Source organism: Chelonia mydas, chromosome 6, assembly GCF_015237465.2.
Source record: "Chelonia mydas isolate rCheMyd1 chromosome 6, rCheMyd1.pri.v2, whole genome shotgun sequence".
In the NCBI taxonomy this organism is placed as follows: Eukaryota; Metazoa; Chordata; order Testudines; family Cheloniidae; genus Chelonia; species Chelonia mydas.
Window position 1 is genome coordinate 8,781,955 of NC_051246.2, and position 14,462 is coordinate 8,796,416.

General features: G+C 55.2%; 1 protein-coding gene across 2 annotated transcripts in view; it reads left to right on the forward strand.

Moving 5' to 3' along the window:
• Window positions 1-13,778, forward strand: part of LOC119566346 (integrin alpha-X) — a 49,169-nt gene extending 35,391 nt beyond the window's left edge. For both annotated transcript variants that reach the window (XM_043548973.1, XM_037898996.2), the window contains exons 14-31: window positions 1,337-1,477; window positions 1,789-1,995; window positions 2,763-2,893; window positions 3,192-3,349; window positions 3,677-3,831; window positions 3,974-4,105; window positions 5,223-5,296; window positions 5,472-5,613; window positions 5,960-6,073; window positions 7,412-7,491; window positions 11,033-11,116; window positions 11,364-11,442; window positions 11,685-11,792; window positions 12,027-12,110; window positions 12,286-12,399; window positions 12,621-12,713; window positions 12,891-13,001; window positions 13,198-13,778. In XM_043548973.1, the coding sequence (XP_043404908.1) occupies window positions 1,337-1,477; window positions 1,789-1,995; window positions 2,763-2,893; window positions 3,192-3,349; window positions 3,677-3,831; window positions 3,974-4,105; window positions 5,223-5,296; window positions 5,472-5,613; window positions 5,960-6,073; window positions 7,412-7,491; window positions 11,033-11,116; window positions 11,364-11,442; window positions 11,685-11,792; window positions 12,027-12,110; window positions 12,286-12,399; window positions 12,621-12,713; window positions 12,891-13,001; window positions 13,198-13,299 (2,109 nt within the window). In that variant the 3' untranslated portion in view covers window positions 13,300-13,778. The remainder of the gene's footprint in view (window positions 1-1,336; window positions 1,478-1,788; window positions 1,996-2,762; window positions 2,894-3,191; window positions 3,350-3,676; window positions 3,832-3,973; window positions 4,106-5,222; window positions 5,297-5,471; window positions 5,614-5,959; window positions 6,074-7,411; window positions 7,492-11,032; window positions 11,117-11,363; window positions 11,443-11,684; window positions 11,793-12,026; window positions 12,111-12,285; window positions 12,400-12,620; window positions 12,714-12,890; window positions 13,002-13,197) is intronic.
• The last annotated feature ends 684 nt before the right edge of the window (window positions 13,779-14,462 follow it).

The following is a 14,462-nucleotide window of genomic DNA, read 5'->3' on the forward strand; positions in this document are numbered from 1 at the left end:
GGCTGCAGCGCTGCCTTCAGAGCCAGGCACGCGGCTAGCAGCCGCTGCTCTCCGGCCACCCAGCTCTGAAGGCCGTGCAGAAGTAAAGGTGGCAATACTGTGGACCCCCCCCCCCACAAGAGCCTTGCACCCCCCTTTTGGGTTGGGACCCCCAGTTTGAGAAATGCTGAGTCTTAAGGGCTTTGCACGTTTCTATTTTGCCTTTTTAAATACATATTCATATTTTGTTACCACACCGTGAAATTTAAGTTTTAAATATCTGAAACTGTGAAATTCAAGATTTTTAAAATGCTGTGACCGTGAAATGTACAAAAATGGAGTGTGAATTTGGTAGGGCCCTACTTATAGCCTGCGGCTTAGAGTCCTCATCAGGTCACAGGCGACCACTGGTTCAAGTCCCTACTTTGCCTGATGAGGAAGAAGGATTTAACCAGGGCTCTGCCACCTCTCAGGGAGTGCTCTGACCACTGGGCTGTAGAGTGGTTGTGATTTGTACACATTGTGCAGCCCAACTGATATTTAATAGTCAATTAAAGTTGAACAACTTTAACAGGAGAGACTGAGGAAGCCCACAGCTCCGGGGTTAGGGCACTGACCTTAGATATAGCAGACCCCTGTTCAACTCCTTCTCCTCTGACCACACGTACCAGATGGTGCCCTACAGGTGGAGGAGCGTTTGTCTTCCCCCAGTTTGTGGATCATGCTGGGGTGTGGTGGGAAATGGCAACTGGCTGCTTAGAGTAAGACAGGAGTGCACATTCCCTGCCCTTGAGGCAGCAACATAAGGAGCTTCTACTGCAAAAACATAGGCACCAAGTCAGGTTAGCCACCTAAAGGGGTCAGCAGCAGCCATGCAGAGGTTTTGTGAATCACAGTGCACCTAAGCCTGGGGGTTAGGCACATAAGTACCTTTGTGGATCTGGGCCAGAGAGACTCGGGCAAGGGAAAAAAACATTGCTAGTGATATTAGCAGTGTTCGAAAAGGATCACACTACGCTAACGAACTGAATTTCTCCAAGATCTAACTGCCTATACATTCCAGCTGAACAGAACTTATAAGGGTGACTCAGTCAGTGAATAAACTTTACTCGTGCTAGCACAGCCGCTAAAAAGAATTGCACCACAGCTAACATTCAGCGTCTCTCCAAGATCTAACTGCCTAGTTGTGCAAGAACACGTTCAGCGACAGCACCACCCGCTGTGCAGCGAGAGGGTGAGACTGAGGATGGAACGAGTATTGGGACTGAATCCTCATCCCCTGAGGGTGAGAAGGGTCCCAGTGGGAGAAGAAGGAGGAGGTGACTAAATTAAAGGGGTGACGTATCTGCCTCTCCAGATTGGCTCATATTTTGGGGGTACACTGTGCGCTGTGGACCTCGACAGAGATGGGAACACGGACCTGGTTCTAATCGGAGCCCCCACGTACCATACACCCCTGAATGGAGGACGGGTCTATAACTGCCTGATTAACTGGCCGGTAAGAAAGAGGATGGAGCCAGGGGGAAGATGGATGGCCTGGGGTTCTTCTTTGCCTGCACTGCCATGGGGTTGTGATGCTGGGACAATTAGCATGGCAGTAGCAGGCGTGGTGCTCCAGGAAGTAGGATGGGGGGGATCATTCGGGGAAGCTTTTCCCTGCCAGTCAGTTCTGGCCCCGATGCCCCAGGGCGGTGCCAAGGAGCGCTTTGCTGCAGAGAGAGGGAAAGATGGTCAGTAGGGGCGGGGGTACTCTCTGCTGGAAGTCAGTGCTGATCCTTTCCCCATGTGTTTCCTTCGAGGGGCCTGCAGGGGATGACACTGATCTGCACCAAGACACTGCAGGGGCAGATGGGGCAGGCGTTCGGACGCTTTGGGGCCAGCATGTCCGAAATCGGGGACATCAGCGGGGACGGACAGACGGATGTGGCCATCGGGGCCCCCATGGAGAGCGACAATAGCGGGGCCTTGTACATCTTCCATGGGGAAAAGGGAGGCCTCAATCCCCAGTACAGACAGGTGAGCCCAGCTCCTGCGGGGAGGGGTCACCAGAAAGCCCCGAAGAGACATGATGGGGCCCCACAGCCCGCTAGTGCCTAATAGCCTGTAGCTGCCACTTTCCCATCCCTCACCCTCCGCTGACCCCCAGTGCCCATAATACAGTACAGCCGCCCCTTTCCCACCCCTCACCCTCCACTGCCCCCAGTGCCCATTGTACAGAACAGCCGCCCCTTTCCCACCCCCACCCTCCGCTGCCCTCTAGTGCCCATTGTACAGTACAGCCGCCCCTTCCCCACCCCTCACCCTCCGCTGCCCCCTAGTGCCCATTGTACAGAACAGCCGCCCCTTTCCCACCTCTCACCCTCCGCTGCCCCCTAGTGCCCATTGTACAGTACAGCCGCCCCTTCCCCGCCCCCACCCTCCACTGCCCCCTAGTGCCCATTGTACAGTACAGCCGCCCCTTCCCCACCCCTCACCCTCCGCTGCCCCCTAGTGCCCATTGTACAGAACAGCCGCCCCTTCCCCACCTCTCACCCTCCACTGCCCCCCAGTGCCCATTGTACAGAACAGCCGCCCCTTTCCCACCCCTCACCCTCCACTGCCCCCTAGTGCCCATTGTACAGAACAGCCGCCCCTTCCCCACCCCTCACCCTCCGCTGCCCCCTAGTGCCCATTGTACAGTACAGCCGCCCCTTCCCCACCCCTCACCCTCCGCTGCCCCCTAGTGCCCATTGTACAGAACAGCCGCCCCTTCCCCACCCCTTACTGCTCTCTCTGCCCCACAGCGCATCGAGGGGTCGCTGTTTCCCAGCAGGCTGCACTACTTTGGCCAGGCCGTCAGTGGCGGGACAGACCTGACGAGGGACGGACTGCCAGACATCGCGGTGGGGGCACAAGGGCAGGTCCTGCTGCTGAAGTGAGTTACTCTGTGTCGTTGCGCTCCTCCACAGGGCAGTCACAGACAGCACCAGTACACAGGGGTTTGGGGGTATGTGTGTGTCAGTGCTGCCCCCTGCTGGAGAATGGCACAATGACAGCTCTGCTGCTCCCTTCTCTGCCCCCCAGCATCTCCTCTAGCAGAGCTGCGTGTCCATATCCCATCTCCCTGGGGTGCTGTGAGCACATCCAGGCTGGGTGGGAGGCTCAGGGGAGGGAGGGGGCTTGGCCCCATTGCAGGGAGCAGCTGGGTGATCATTCTGTTCCTCCCATGGCAGGTCCCGGCCGGTGCTCAGAGTCAGGGTCTCCATCAGCTTCCAGCCCCCCATGATCCCAACCTCGGCTTTCGACTGCCAGGAGCAGGAGCAGCTCGACACGGAGGCCAGCAGGGCAAATATCTGCTTCACCGTCACTAAGGGCACCAGGGACAGCCTAGGTCAGACCAAACCCACCCCCCGTTCCCCTCCCCGCTAAGAGAGCCAGTCTCCTGCCCTGGGGTTGGATTGGAACCAGCGCCCTCTAGGGGGGAAAGGCCCCACGTCTCATTCCCCACCCCCCTGAGCCAGCCAGTGCCCCATCCTGGAACTGGATTGGAGCCAGTGCCCTCTAGAGGGGAAAAGCCCCATATTCCATTCCCACCTCCTGAGCCAGCCAGTCCCTGCCCTGGGGCCAGATTGGAGCTGGTGCCAAGGCCCCATGTTCTGTGTCCCATTAATGATCCTGCTCTCACGTCTCTCTGACCCTCATTTCTCCTCTGTGATAGGCAACGGGATCTCCAGCACCATCCAGTACAGCCTGTCCTTGGACCCCGGGCGGACGAAGATCCGAGCCGCCTTCGACTCCACCGGCCCCGTCCTGAGCAGGGAACTGCGGCTCGGCATTGAGACGAAATGTGATCCGTATAAGATAAAGCTACCTGTGAGCGCAGGGGTCCCAGCTCCTTCCCCTCCCGCTGTGTCTGCCCCTCCAAACCTGTCTCTTGCTCCCAAATCACCCAGAGAACAAACCTCTCTATGGATCTCACCTTTCCTCATGGGTCCCTACATGTCTGTCTCCCCAGCTCTGCCCTGAGGACACCCTGACCCCCATCACCCTACGCCTCAACTACACCCTGACGGGGGAACCCATCACTGCCGCCAGCCGCCTCAGACCCATCCTGAGTGAGGACTCCTCGCGGGTGTCTGCAGGCTCGGTAAGGCCACCGGGGCCAGGCAATGGTGTTTGTGACGGTCTGCAGAGGTTTTCGTGGGTGTGCTTTTGGTTACAGCGCCGGTGCAGACTGTAGCAATGCGTGGTGTTCATGCGTGAGATTGTGGTGTGGGCGAATGTTTGAGGTTTTCGGGGCTGTGCTGTTGGTGACATTGTTGATTCAGACTGCGGTGAGCTTGGTGAGGTTATCGTCTGAGGTTGGAGCGATTGTGTTGGTGACATTGGTTTAGATTAGACTGTACTGGTCTTGATGGCAGTGTGAGGTGAGGTTATAGTGGTTTTGTTGTTGTTGACATTGCTGGTTCAGACGATACTGACCGTGGTGACTGTCTGAGGCAAGGTGGCAGTGGCTGTGTTGTTGATGCTGACACTGGTACAGAATATATTGGTGGTGGTGGGGAGATTAGTGGTGTTGGTGACCGTGTTGGTTGAGGATGTTGTGGCTGTGTTCTAAGTTACATGTTGGGACTGTACGGGTAGGTGGTTGCAATTTAGACTGTAATGTTGGCGGAAGTGTAGTCTTAGGTAGAGTGGGTGAGTTGTTGTGACAGTGTTGGTTCAGATTGTATTGATACTGGTTGTGGTTGTGGTTGAGGCTATAGAGGTGTTGCTGACAGCACTGGTTGCGATGGCAGTGTCTGCACTGTTGGTAACAGTGTTGTTTCAGATTACATTTTTAGTGGTGGTTGATGAGATTGTAACGGTGTGGGTTACAGTGTTGGCTGAGATGGTGGTGGTTATGATGCTGGTAACGGTGTTGGTTAACACTTTATTGATTGTGGTGGTGACGGCAGAGTTGGTCGTGTGGTTCATAGTGTTGGCAGAGGTTGCAGCAGCTACAATGCTGGTGAAACTGTCCAATCAGTATTGGGGCTGGTGGTTGTTGAGGCTGAGAATGCAGTGGTGGTGGGGAGAGTGTTGCGGGAGGTTATTGCGGGTGTGTTCATGGTGACGGTGTTAGTTCACACTGCACTGGTAGTGGTGGTGGCAATTGAGATTGGAGGATGAGTGACAATGTTGACTGAGTTTCACTCCAATTCCCTCTCACCCACCCTGCTCCCTGCTTTCTCCCCGCAACCCCTTCCTGGATCTCTCTCTAGCTCCCGTTTGAGAAGGACTGTGGCAGTGACAAAGTCTGCACTGATGAACTACAAATTTCCTTCAATTTCTCAGGGTAAGTCACCCCCTCTGCTTCCTCCCCCACACTCCATGGTGAGGCCCGTCTACTCCATCAGGCCTCAGACCATGCCACATTTCCATATGGCTTCTGAGTGGGCACCATTATAGGAAGCTCACAGAGCTGTTAGGGCACTGCCCTGAGGAAGCTCACCCCTTTCTCTCCCCCTTAGCTTGAGCACCCTGGTGGTGGGGGTCATCCCCGAACTCAACATCACCGTCTCCATCCAGAACCGCGGGGAGAATTCCTACAGCACCACGGTGCGGTTCTTCTACCCGGCCGCGCTGTCCTACCGCCGGGTCCTGCTGCTCCAGGTACCACCCAAACCCCCCAAACACTGCAGACATGGGGGGCAGGACACAGGGGATGGATGTGAGAGATCAGCTGGTGCAGAAAGCAGGCAGGGGCTCAGTAGGGGGCGCTGTGCTGCAGGGGGCAGGCAGGGGGCTCGGCAGGGGGCGCTGTGCTGCAGGGGGCAGGCAGGGGCTCAGTAGGGGGCGCTGTGCTGCAGGGGGCAGGCAGGGGGCTCGGCAGGGGGCGCTGTGCTGCAGGGCGTGGGCGGGGGGCTCGGCAGGGGGCGCTGTGCTGCAGGGGGCAGGCGGGGGCTCGGCAGGGGGCTCTGTGGGCCACATCTCTCACTGGCTGGTCTCCCGTGCTCAGTCTAACAGGAGGGCCGTGGCCGTTAAGTGCAGCTCGGCCGTGGGCTCCGAGGAGCAGACTCAGAGGAACAGCACCTGCCACATCAACCACCCCATCTTCTGGAGCGGGGCCGAGGTAGGGACGGGCCCTGGCCTGTGGACTCCCCAGGGGTGAGCCCAGCTGGGAGCAAAGAGGGGCAGTTCCCTGGGGTCAGCCCAGCCCGTGACAAGTGATGTGCTGGGGAAAGCACCTGGGGAGCCCGGCGAGTCATTGCAAACAGAGCCCTGAGGTCACTCCGGGGCTGGGGTCCGGCCCTGCCGGGGCTGCAAACAAAGGGCCAGACTTGGGGGCCTGGAAATCAGGCCTCACTGGGGGAGAAAATAATGAGGGGAGGGGCTGTTCCCTCCCACATTTGGGGTCCTTAAAAGAAGTGACTCGGGGCGGGGGGGGGGGAGGGAGGCGACCGTGGCTCAGTAAAAGACAAGGGAAAGGGAAGGAGCCAGCGTCATTGTCATGGCTGCCCCCAAACCTGTCCCCTCGGACCCAGCGTGACACCACTGGGCCTTCGTCATCCTGATCCTGAGAGGTGTCCTGATCCGACTGGGCCAGGCCCAGGGAGAGGGACCCACCTGCCCCTGCCCCAGGCGAGATCCAGACACCATCTGGGATGGGCGACTTTGTCTCCCCACCCCCGCCCCATGGGCTCCTTCCCTTCCCCGCCTTCTTTCTTCTCTTCCCGCTCCCCTCCGTCTCAGGAGCGTCTGGCTGAGCCGGCCACGCCTGTGTGTGGTGCTCGCTGCCGGGAGCCGGGGCCCAGGACGGCGGCGAAATCCAGCGCCCGCGCCAGCCCGAGGCTGGCCCCGCTTGCCAGCTCTCGGAGCGGCTGCTCCGGGGTCTCTCCATCAGGGAGGCTGCCGGCGAGGGGCAGCAGGGGCTGCAGAAGGGGCATTTTCTCCCTGCGCTGCTCTTTGCTCTCCCCACTTGTGCCTCTGCCCGATGTTGTCCGCCGGGAACCGGGGCTGGACTTTAACCCCCGCGCCCAGGCCGGCTCCAGCCCCTCCATGAACCTCCTCTCCTCCCCCAGCGGCCAGGGATTGCGTCCAGAGCTGCGCAGATGAGTGGGGGAGGATAAAACGCTCTCTCCAGGCGCCGGGCAGGGGGAGGATAAAAGTCTTGCTGAACACGTTACAGTGCCAAGGCCTTAGCTGATTTCTTCTGCGTCTGTGAGACAAGGACGGTGAATGGGGTGTGGCCACGGCATGGAGCCGGCTGAGGTCTCTGGATCCCAAACTGGGTTAATGCTGTTGGGCAGGGACAGGGTCATGTTGACACTTTTGCCTCTCTGGGCCCATTTATACCATCTAAGTTCATACAACAGACCCCCTGATCCCCTGTGCCTGCCCCGTCCCCGCAGTCTCTGGCAGTTCCCCAGGCCCTGAGCCCAGCAGCTCTCAACCCCTGTGTGTTTTCCAGGCCGTCTTCGTGGCCACCTTCGACGTCTCCTCTGAGGCCGACCTGGGGGACAGGCTGCAGATCACGGCCAATGCCAGCAGGTGAGGGGGCCGTGCAGGGCCAGGGGGCGGGGTGGGGGCAATGGGAGGGGGCCGTGCAGGGAACAGGGCAGGGCAGAGGCCGGATTTTAGCATTGAGAGGGAAGAAAACAAAGTAAGAAAGGATACAGCCATGGGTAGGAGAATGGCTATAAGGAGGAAGGGCAGTGTGGATACCAGTCTAATAGGTCATACTAGCTGTAGAATGACCGTGCCTAACTGGGTACAGAATGTGAGCGAGGCCAAACAGCAAAAATTAAGATGTTTGTACACCAATGTGAGGAGCCTAGGTAACAAAATGGAGGAACTAGAGCTACTGGTGCAGAAAGTAAAACCAGATATTCTAGGGATAACAGAAACAGGGTGGAATAGGAGTCATGACTGGACTAGGGGTATTGAAGGGTATGTGCTGTTTAGGAAAGACCGAAATAAAGGTAAAGGTGGTGGAGTAGCATTGTATATCAATGATGGGGTAGAATGTAAAGAAATAAGAGGGGATGAAATGGATAAGACAGAGTCCGTCTGGGCAAAAATCACATTGGGGAAGAAAGCTACTAGAGTCTCCCCCGTGATAGTGCTTGGCGTGTGCTATAGACCGCCGGGATCTAATTTGGATATGGATAGAGCCCTCTTTAATGTTTTTAATGAAGTAAATACAAATGGAAACTGCGTGATCATGGGAGACTTTAACTTCCCAGATATAGACTGGAGGACAAGTGCTAGTAATAATAATAGGGCTCAGATTTTCCTAGATGCGATAGCTGATGGATTCCTTCATCAAGTAGTTGCTGAACCGACTAGAGGGGATGCCATTTTGGATTTGGTTTTGGTGAGTAGTGAGGACCTCATAGAAGAAATGGTTGTAGGGGATAATCTTGGCTCAAGTGATCATGAGCTAATTCAGTTCAAACTGAACGGAAGGATTAACAAAAATAAATCTGCAGCTAGGGTTTTTGATTTCAAAAGGGCTGACTTTCAAAAATTAAGGAAATTAGTTAGGGAAGTGGATTGGACTGAAGAATTTATGGATCTAAAGGTAGAGGAGGCCTGGGATTATTTAAAATCAAAGCTGCAGAAGCTATCAGAAGCCTGCATCCCAAGAAAGGGGAACAAATTCATCGGCAGGAGTTGTAGACCAAGCTGGATGAGCAAGCATCTCAGAGAGGTGATTAAGAAAAAGCAGAAAGCATACAGGGAGTGGAAGATGGGAGGGATCAGCAAGGAAAGCTACCTTATTGAGGTCAGAACATGTAGGGATAAAGTGAGACAGGCTAAAAGTCAAGTAGAGTTGGACCTTGCAAAGGGAATTAAAACCAGTAGTAAAAGGTTCTGTCGCCATATAAATAAGAAGAAAACAAAGAAAGAAGAAGTGGGACTGCTAAACACTGAGGATGGAGTGGAGGTCAAGGATAATCTAGGCATGGCCCAATATCTAAACAAATACTTTGCCTCAGGCTTTAATAAGACTAAAGAGGATCTTAGGGATAATGGTAGCATGACAAATGGGAATGAGGATATGGAGGTAGATATTACCATATCTGAGGCAGAAGCGAAACTCAAACAGCTTAATGGGACTAAATCGGGGGGCCCAGATAATCTTCATCCAAGAATAATAAAGGAATTGGCACATGAAATTGCAAGCCCATTAGCAAGAATTTTTAATGAATCTGTAAACTCAGGGGTTGTACCGTATGATTGGAGAATTGCTAACATAGTTCCTATTTTTAAGAAAGGGAAAAAAAGTGATCCGGGTAATTATAGGCCTGTTAGTTTGACATCTGTAGTATGCAAGGTCTTGGAAAAAATTTTGAAGGAGAAGGTAGTTAAGGACATTGAAGTCAATGGTAAATGGGACAAAATACAACATGGTTTTACAAAAGGTAGATCGTGCCAAACCAACCCGATCTCCTTCTTTGAGAAAGTAACAGATTTTTTAGACAAAGGAAACGCAGTGGATCTAATTTACCTCGATTTCAGTAAGGCGTTTGATACCGTGCCACAGGGGGAATTATTAGTTAAATTGGATAAGATGGGGATCAATAGGAAAATTGAAAGGTGGATAAGGAATTGGTTAAAGGGGAGACTACAACGGGTCCTCCTGAAAGGTGAACTGTCAGGCTGGAGGGAGGTTACCAGCAGAGTTCCTCAAGGATCGGTTTTGGGACCAATCTTATTTAATCTTTTTATTACTGACCTCAGCACAAAAAGTGGGAGTGTGCTAATAAAGTTTGCAGATGATACAAAGCTGGGAGGTATTGCCAATTTAGAGAAGGACCGGGATATCCTACAGGAGGATCTGGATGACCTTGTAAACTGGGGTAATAGTAATAGGATGAAATTTAACAGTGAGAGGTGTAAGGTCATACATTTAGGGATTACTAACAAGAATTTTAGTTATAAGCTAGGGACACATCAATTAGAAGTAACGGAGGAGGAAAAAGGACCTTGGAGTATTGATTGATCATAGGATGACTATGAGCCGCCAATGTGATAAGGCTGTGAAAAAAGCTAATGCGGTCTTGGGATGCATCAGGAGAGGTATTTCCAGTAGGGAAAAGGAGGTTTTAGTACCATTATACAAGGCACTGGTGAGACCTCACCTGGAATACTGTGTGCAGTTCTGGTCTCCCATGTTTAAGAAGGATGAATTCAAACTGGAACAGGTACAGAGAAGGGCTACTAGGATGATCCGAGGAATGGAAAACTTGTCTTATGAAAGGAGACTCAGGGAGCTTGGCTTGTTTAGCCTAACTAAAAGAAGGTTGAGGGGAGATATGATTGCTCTCTATAAATATATCAGAGGGATAAATACCGGAGAGGGAGAGGAATTATTTAAGCTCAGTACCAATGTGGATACAAGAACAAATGGATATAAACTGGCCACTAGGAAGTTTAGACTAGAAATTAGACAAAGATTTCTAACCATCAGAGGAGTGAAGTTTTGGAATAGCCTTCCAAGGGAAGCAGTGGGGGCAAAAGACCTATCTGGCTTGAAGATTAAACTCGATAAGTTTATGGAGGAGATGGTATGATGGGATAACATGGTTTTGGTAATTAAATATTCATGGTAAATAGGCCCAATGGCCTGTGATGGGATATTAGATGGGGTGGGATCCGAGTTACCCAGGAAAGAATTTTCTGTAGTATCTGGCTGATGAATCTTGCCCATATGCTCAGGGTTTAGCTGATCGCCATATTTGGGGTCGGGAAGGAATTTTCCTCCAGGGCAGATTTTCCTCCAGGCCCTGGAGGTTTTTCGCCTTCCTCTGTAGCATGGGGCATGGGCCACTTGCTGAAGGATTCTCTGCTCCTTGAAGTCTTTAAACTACGATTTGAGGACTTCAGTAACTCAGGTATAGGTGTGAGGTTTTTTGCAGGAGTGGTGGGTGAAATTCTGTGGCTTGCGTTGTGCAGGAGGTCAGAATAGGTGATCATAATGGTCCCTTCTGACCTAAATATCTATGAATCTGTGATGCAGCCTCCCTGCACAGTTATCTGCCTGCGTCTCCTCACGTCTCTCCCCTTTGACCTCCCCTCCCCCCAGTGACAATGGCGGCCCCATCACCGAGCGCATGAATCACCGGGCAGAGCTGCCTGTCAAGTACGGCATCTTCGTCATCCTCAACAGGTAGGTCAGTGCGGAGACAGAGGGGAGAGCGCCCCCTGCTGGGTCCCCTGTTCCTTGCAGCACAGAGCCCCCTAGCGCTGCACGGGGTCATAGGTGCCAGCACTGATTGCAAGGGGAGAGCGCCCCCTACTGAGCCCTTCCCTGTAGCACAGCGCCCCCTTCTGGACATGACACCGCACTGCCACTCTCCAGCCCTATCCATCACACTCCCGTCTCTCTCCTTCCTTCCGTCCTTTTCCTCCCCCAGCCTCGAGGAGTCGACCAAGTACGTCAACTTCTCTGTCGAGGACGCTGGGACAAGTGTGCCAGTGACACATGGGTACGAGGTGAGGCCGGCAGCACAGAGTGCGAGGGGGGAGATGGGGCAAGAGGGAGGGAGTGGAAGTGGTCGAATGGGATCTAGTGGGTTAGTGCACGGAGGGGTGGGGGTGAGCAGGGAGCCAGGACTCCTGAGTTCTATCCCCAGCTCTGGCAGGGGAGTGGGGTCTGAGGATCAGAGCGGGGGCTGGGGATCAGATCTCCTGGGTTCTCTTCCTGCAGCGCCCTGTAGCGAGTCTGTTTCTTTCAGGTCAAGAACCTGCGGCAGCGAAGCGTCCCCATCTCGGTCACGTTCCAGTTCCCTGTGGAGCTGAGCGGGGTCCGGGTGTGGGACGCCTCTGAGGTCGTCCCCTCCAAGGTACCTGCCTCTCCCTGCCCTTGTGTGTGTTAGATGGGCCCAGTGACATCTGCTCGGCCCTACAGCGCCCCCTGCTGGGACAGGCTGCTTATGGGGGAAACGCACCCTGTCCCCACCCCCTAAACCAGCCAGTCCCCTGTCCTAGGGCCGGATTAGAGCCAGTGCCCCATAGAGGGGAAAGGCCCCGGGTCCCCTTCCCGCCCCCGTTAACACCGTGTCTCTTTCCCTCCCCAGCCCCAGCTGGCTCAGTGCACCAGTGAGGTGGGAACGACCAGTTCGAAGGACTTTGTGAAGCAGATGAGTGAGCACCCCCTGCTGGTGAGTACAGGCGGGTGCGGGTCCCAGCAGCCCCTTCCCCTCCGCACTAACACAGACAGCGAGTGGGGGGCTGAGCTGGGGGAGGCACCCCTGCTATAAACAGACCCGGACCCTCATGGCCATGCTGAGCCCCTGCATGCCTCCTGCCTCACCCGGCGATATCCTTCCGCCCCAGGACTGCTCTGTGGCCACCTGTAAGAAGATCCGGTGCAGAATCGCCTCCCTGGAAATGCAGCAGCCGCTGGAGTTTATGATCAAAGGGAATGTCAGCTTCCAGTGGGTCTCCCAGGTATGAGAGCTGCTACTGTCTCCCGGCACCAGATGAGGGATCCCCCTACCCCCTGTGTGAACAACTCCTCTTCCCCTCCCCAGAGGTGGCTGCATCTCAGTGCCGGGCAAGGCATTGCCCCTGTGTGAACAGCCTGTAAATCGCTCTGGGTCCCTCTGGGTTGTTGCTCCCGCCTGGTTTGTGTCATTTCCAGTCAGGGACGGTGAATTTCTCTGTTCCAGACTCAGCAGCAGAAAGTGAGTCTGGTGAGCGAGGCCCGGATTGAATACGAGGAGAAGAAATACACCCAGAAGGAGGGATTTGTCCAGCGCCAGGTACCAGAGTGACTGCGCCCGGGATAGAGAGAGCATCGGGTAGTGGGTAGAGCTGGGAGCCAGGACTCCTGGGTCCTGTCCCTGCTCTGGATGGAAGTGGGGTCTGGGAGTTTAGAGCAGGGGCGGGTGATGGTGCCAGGACTCCTGGGTCCCCATCTCACAGCTCCTCTCCCGCAGGTGCAGACATTGGTGGAGCGCTCCGAGGTCTATAACTACCTGCCCATCATCGTGGGCAGCAGCGTGGGGGGCCTGGTCCTGCTGGCTCTCATCACCGCAGCCCTCTACAAGGTGAGGGGGCTAGGGCTTGGACCTCTCCCCCACAGCTCATCACCCTGGGGGTGGGGCCTGTGGCTCTCCCAGCTGGTGGGGAAGGGGAGAGGGTATTTACTTTGGGGGCTGCCACACCCCAACCCCCCACCAGGCATGAGTCCATCTGTTTCTGTCCGTCTGGCTCTCACCTTCTCTCCCCTCTGTCTCCTTCCAGTTTGGCTTCTTCAAGCGCCAGTACAAGCAGAGGATGGAGGGTGATGGGGCCGAGCCGGCCCAGAGCGGTGCCTCCCCTCCCCCCAACGCCCCCAAACAATAGCTCCACCCACATCACCTCCCCATGGGCTGCTCCAGATCCACACACCAAACTGACAAGCAGGACTTGGAACAAACCTTCAGAGCATCTATGGGGGGCTGGGAGCCAGGACTCCTGGGTTCTATCCCCAATGGTGGGACGGGAGTGGGGTCTAGTGGGTTAGAGCGGGGGGCTGGAGCCAGGACTCCTGGGTTCTCTCCCAGAAGTGGGAGGGGAGTGGGGTCTAGTGCATTAGAGCGGGAGGGGCTGAGTCTCTCTGCACCTCAGTTTCCCCACTTGTAACGTGGGGAGAATTATCCTGCCATTTTCTATTTATACTGTGAGCTGTTTGGCGCATGGCTTGACTCTCACTGTGAAGATGGCACTCCCAGAGTAATGGGGTGCCTTGATCTCAGCTGGAGTCCTTGCGGCACCGGGGCCCCCATCTCATTCAGGGCCTTGAGGTACTATTGGATAATGTCCAATAAAGCCAAGCTCTCGGAGTCATTCGCCTGCTTTGCCTGATATCTCAGGTCGTTTCAAACCATCCCCAAATCCAGCAGGTGCGTTTGTGGATGGGAAACGGGGATGTGGTGTGGCTCCGGGCCAGGCTTCCAGGCCATGCAAGGGGACGAAATCACTCGCACAACGTATTGTCATGGAGCTCTCTGCTCGCAGCTCGACGGCGCCTCCTCGCGGCCACTCTGGGGATTAACTCTGCCCGCCCGATGCCCCTTCCAGTGGTTGCATCCCATCACTCTCTGGCACTCTCAGTCTGTGGCCCTGCTCTTGCTGGCTGCTACCTCTTCATGACTTGCCCCTCCGGCCAGCTCACTAAGCGGATTCCTTTGCTGGGGTAGGACACTTTCCAGATCTCTCCAGAGAAACCACACTCAACTGTCCTCGCACCCGCTGCCCTGACCCTGTCCCTCCTGCCGTGACCCAGACAGCCTGCTCACTGGCTGCTCCTGGCAGTACCCCCCGGCAGGGGAACCCAGACCTTCCCTCTTCTCTGGGTTCCACCCCAGGGTCCTTTACCAAACAGTCAAGGTCTGCACATCTTCCCTAACCTCACTGTTTTCACCCCTGGACCACTTCCTACCTTGCTTCCCCTCATCCTAGTCAGCCCCCTCTTTCCTAGGTCTCATGGATTCCTGCCCCTCCTCTCCTCTCCCTTCCCTGCCAGA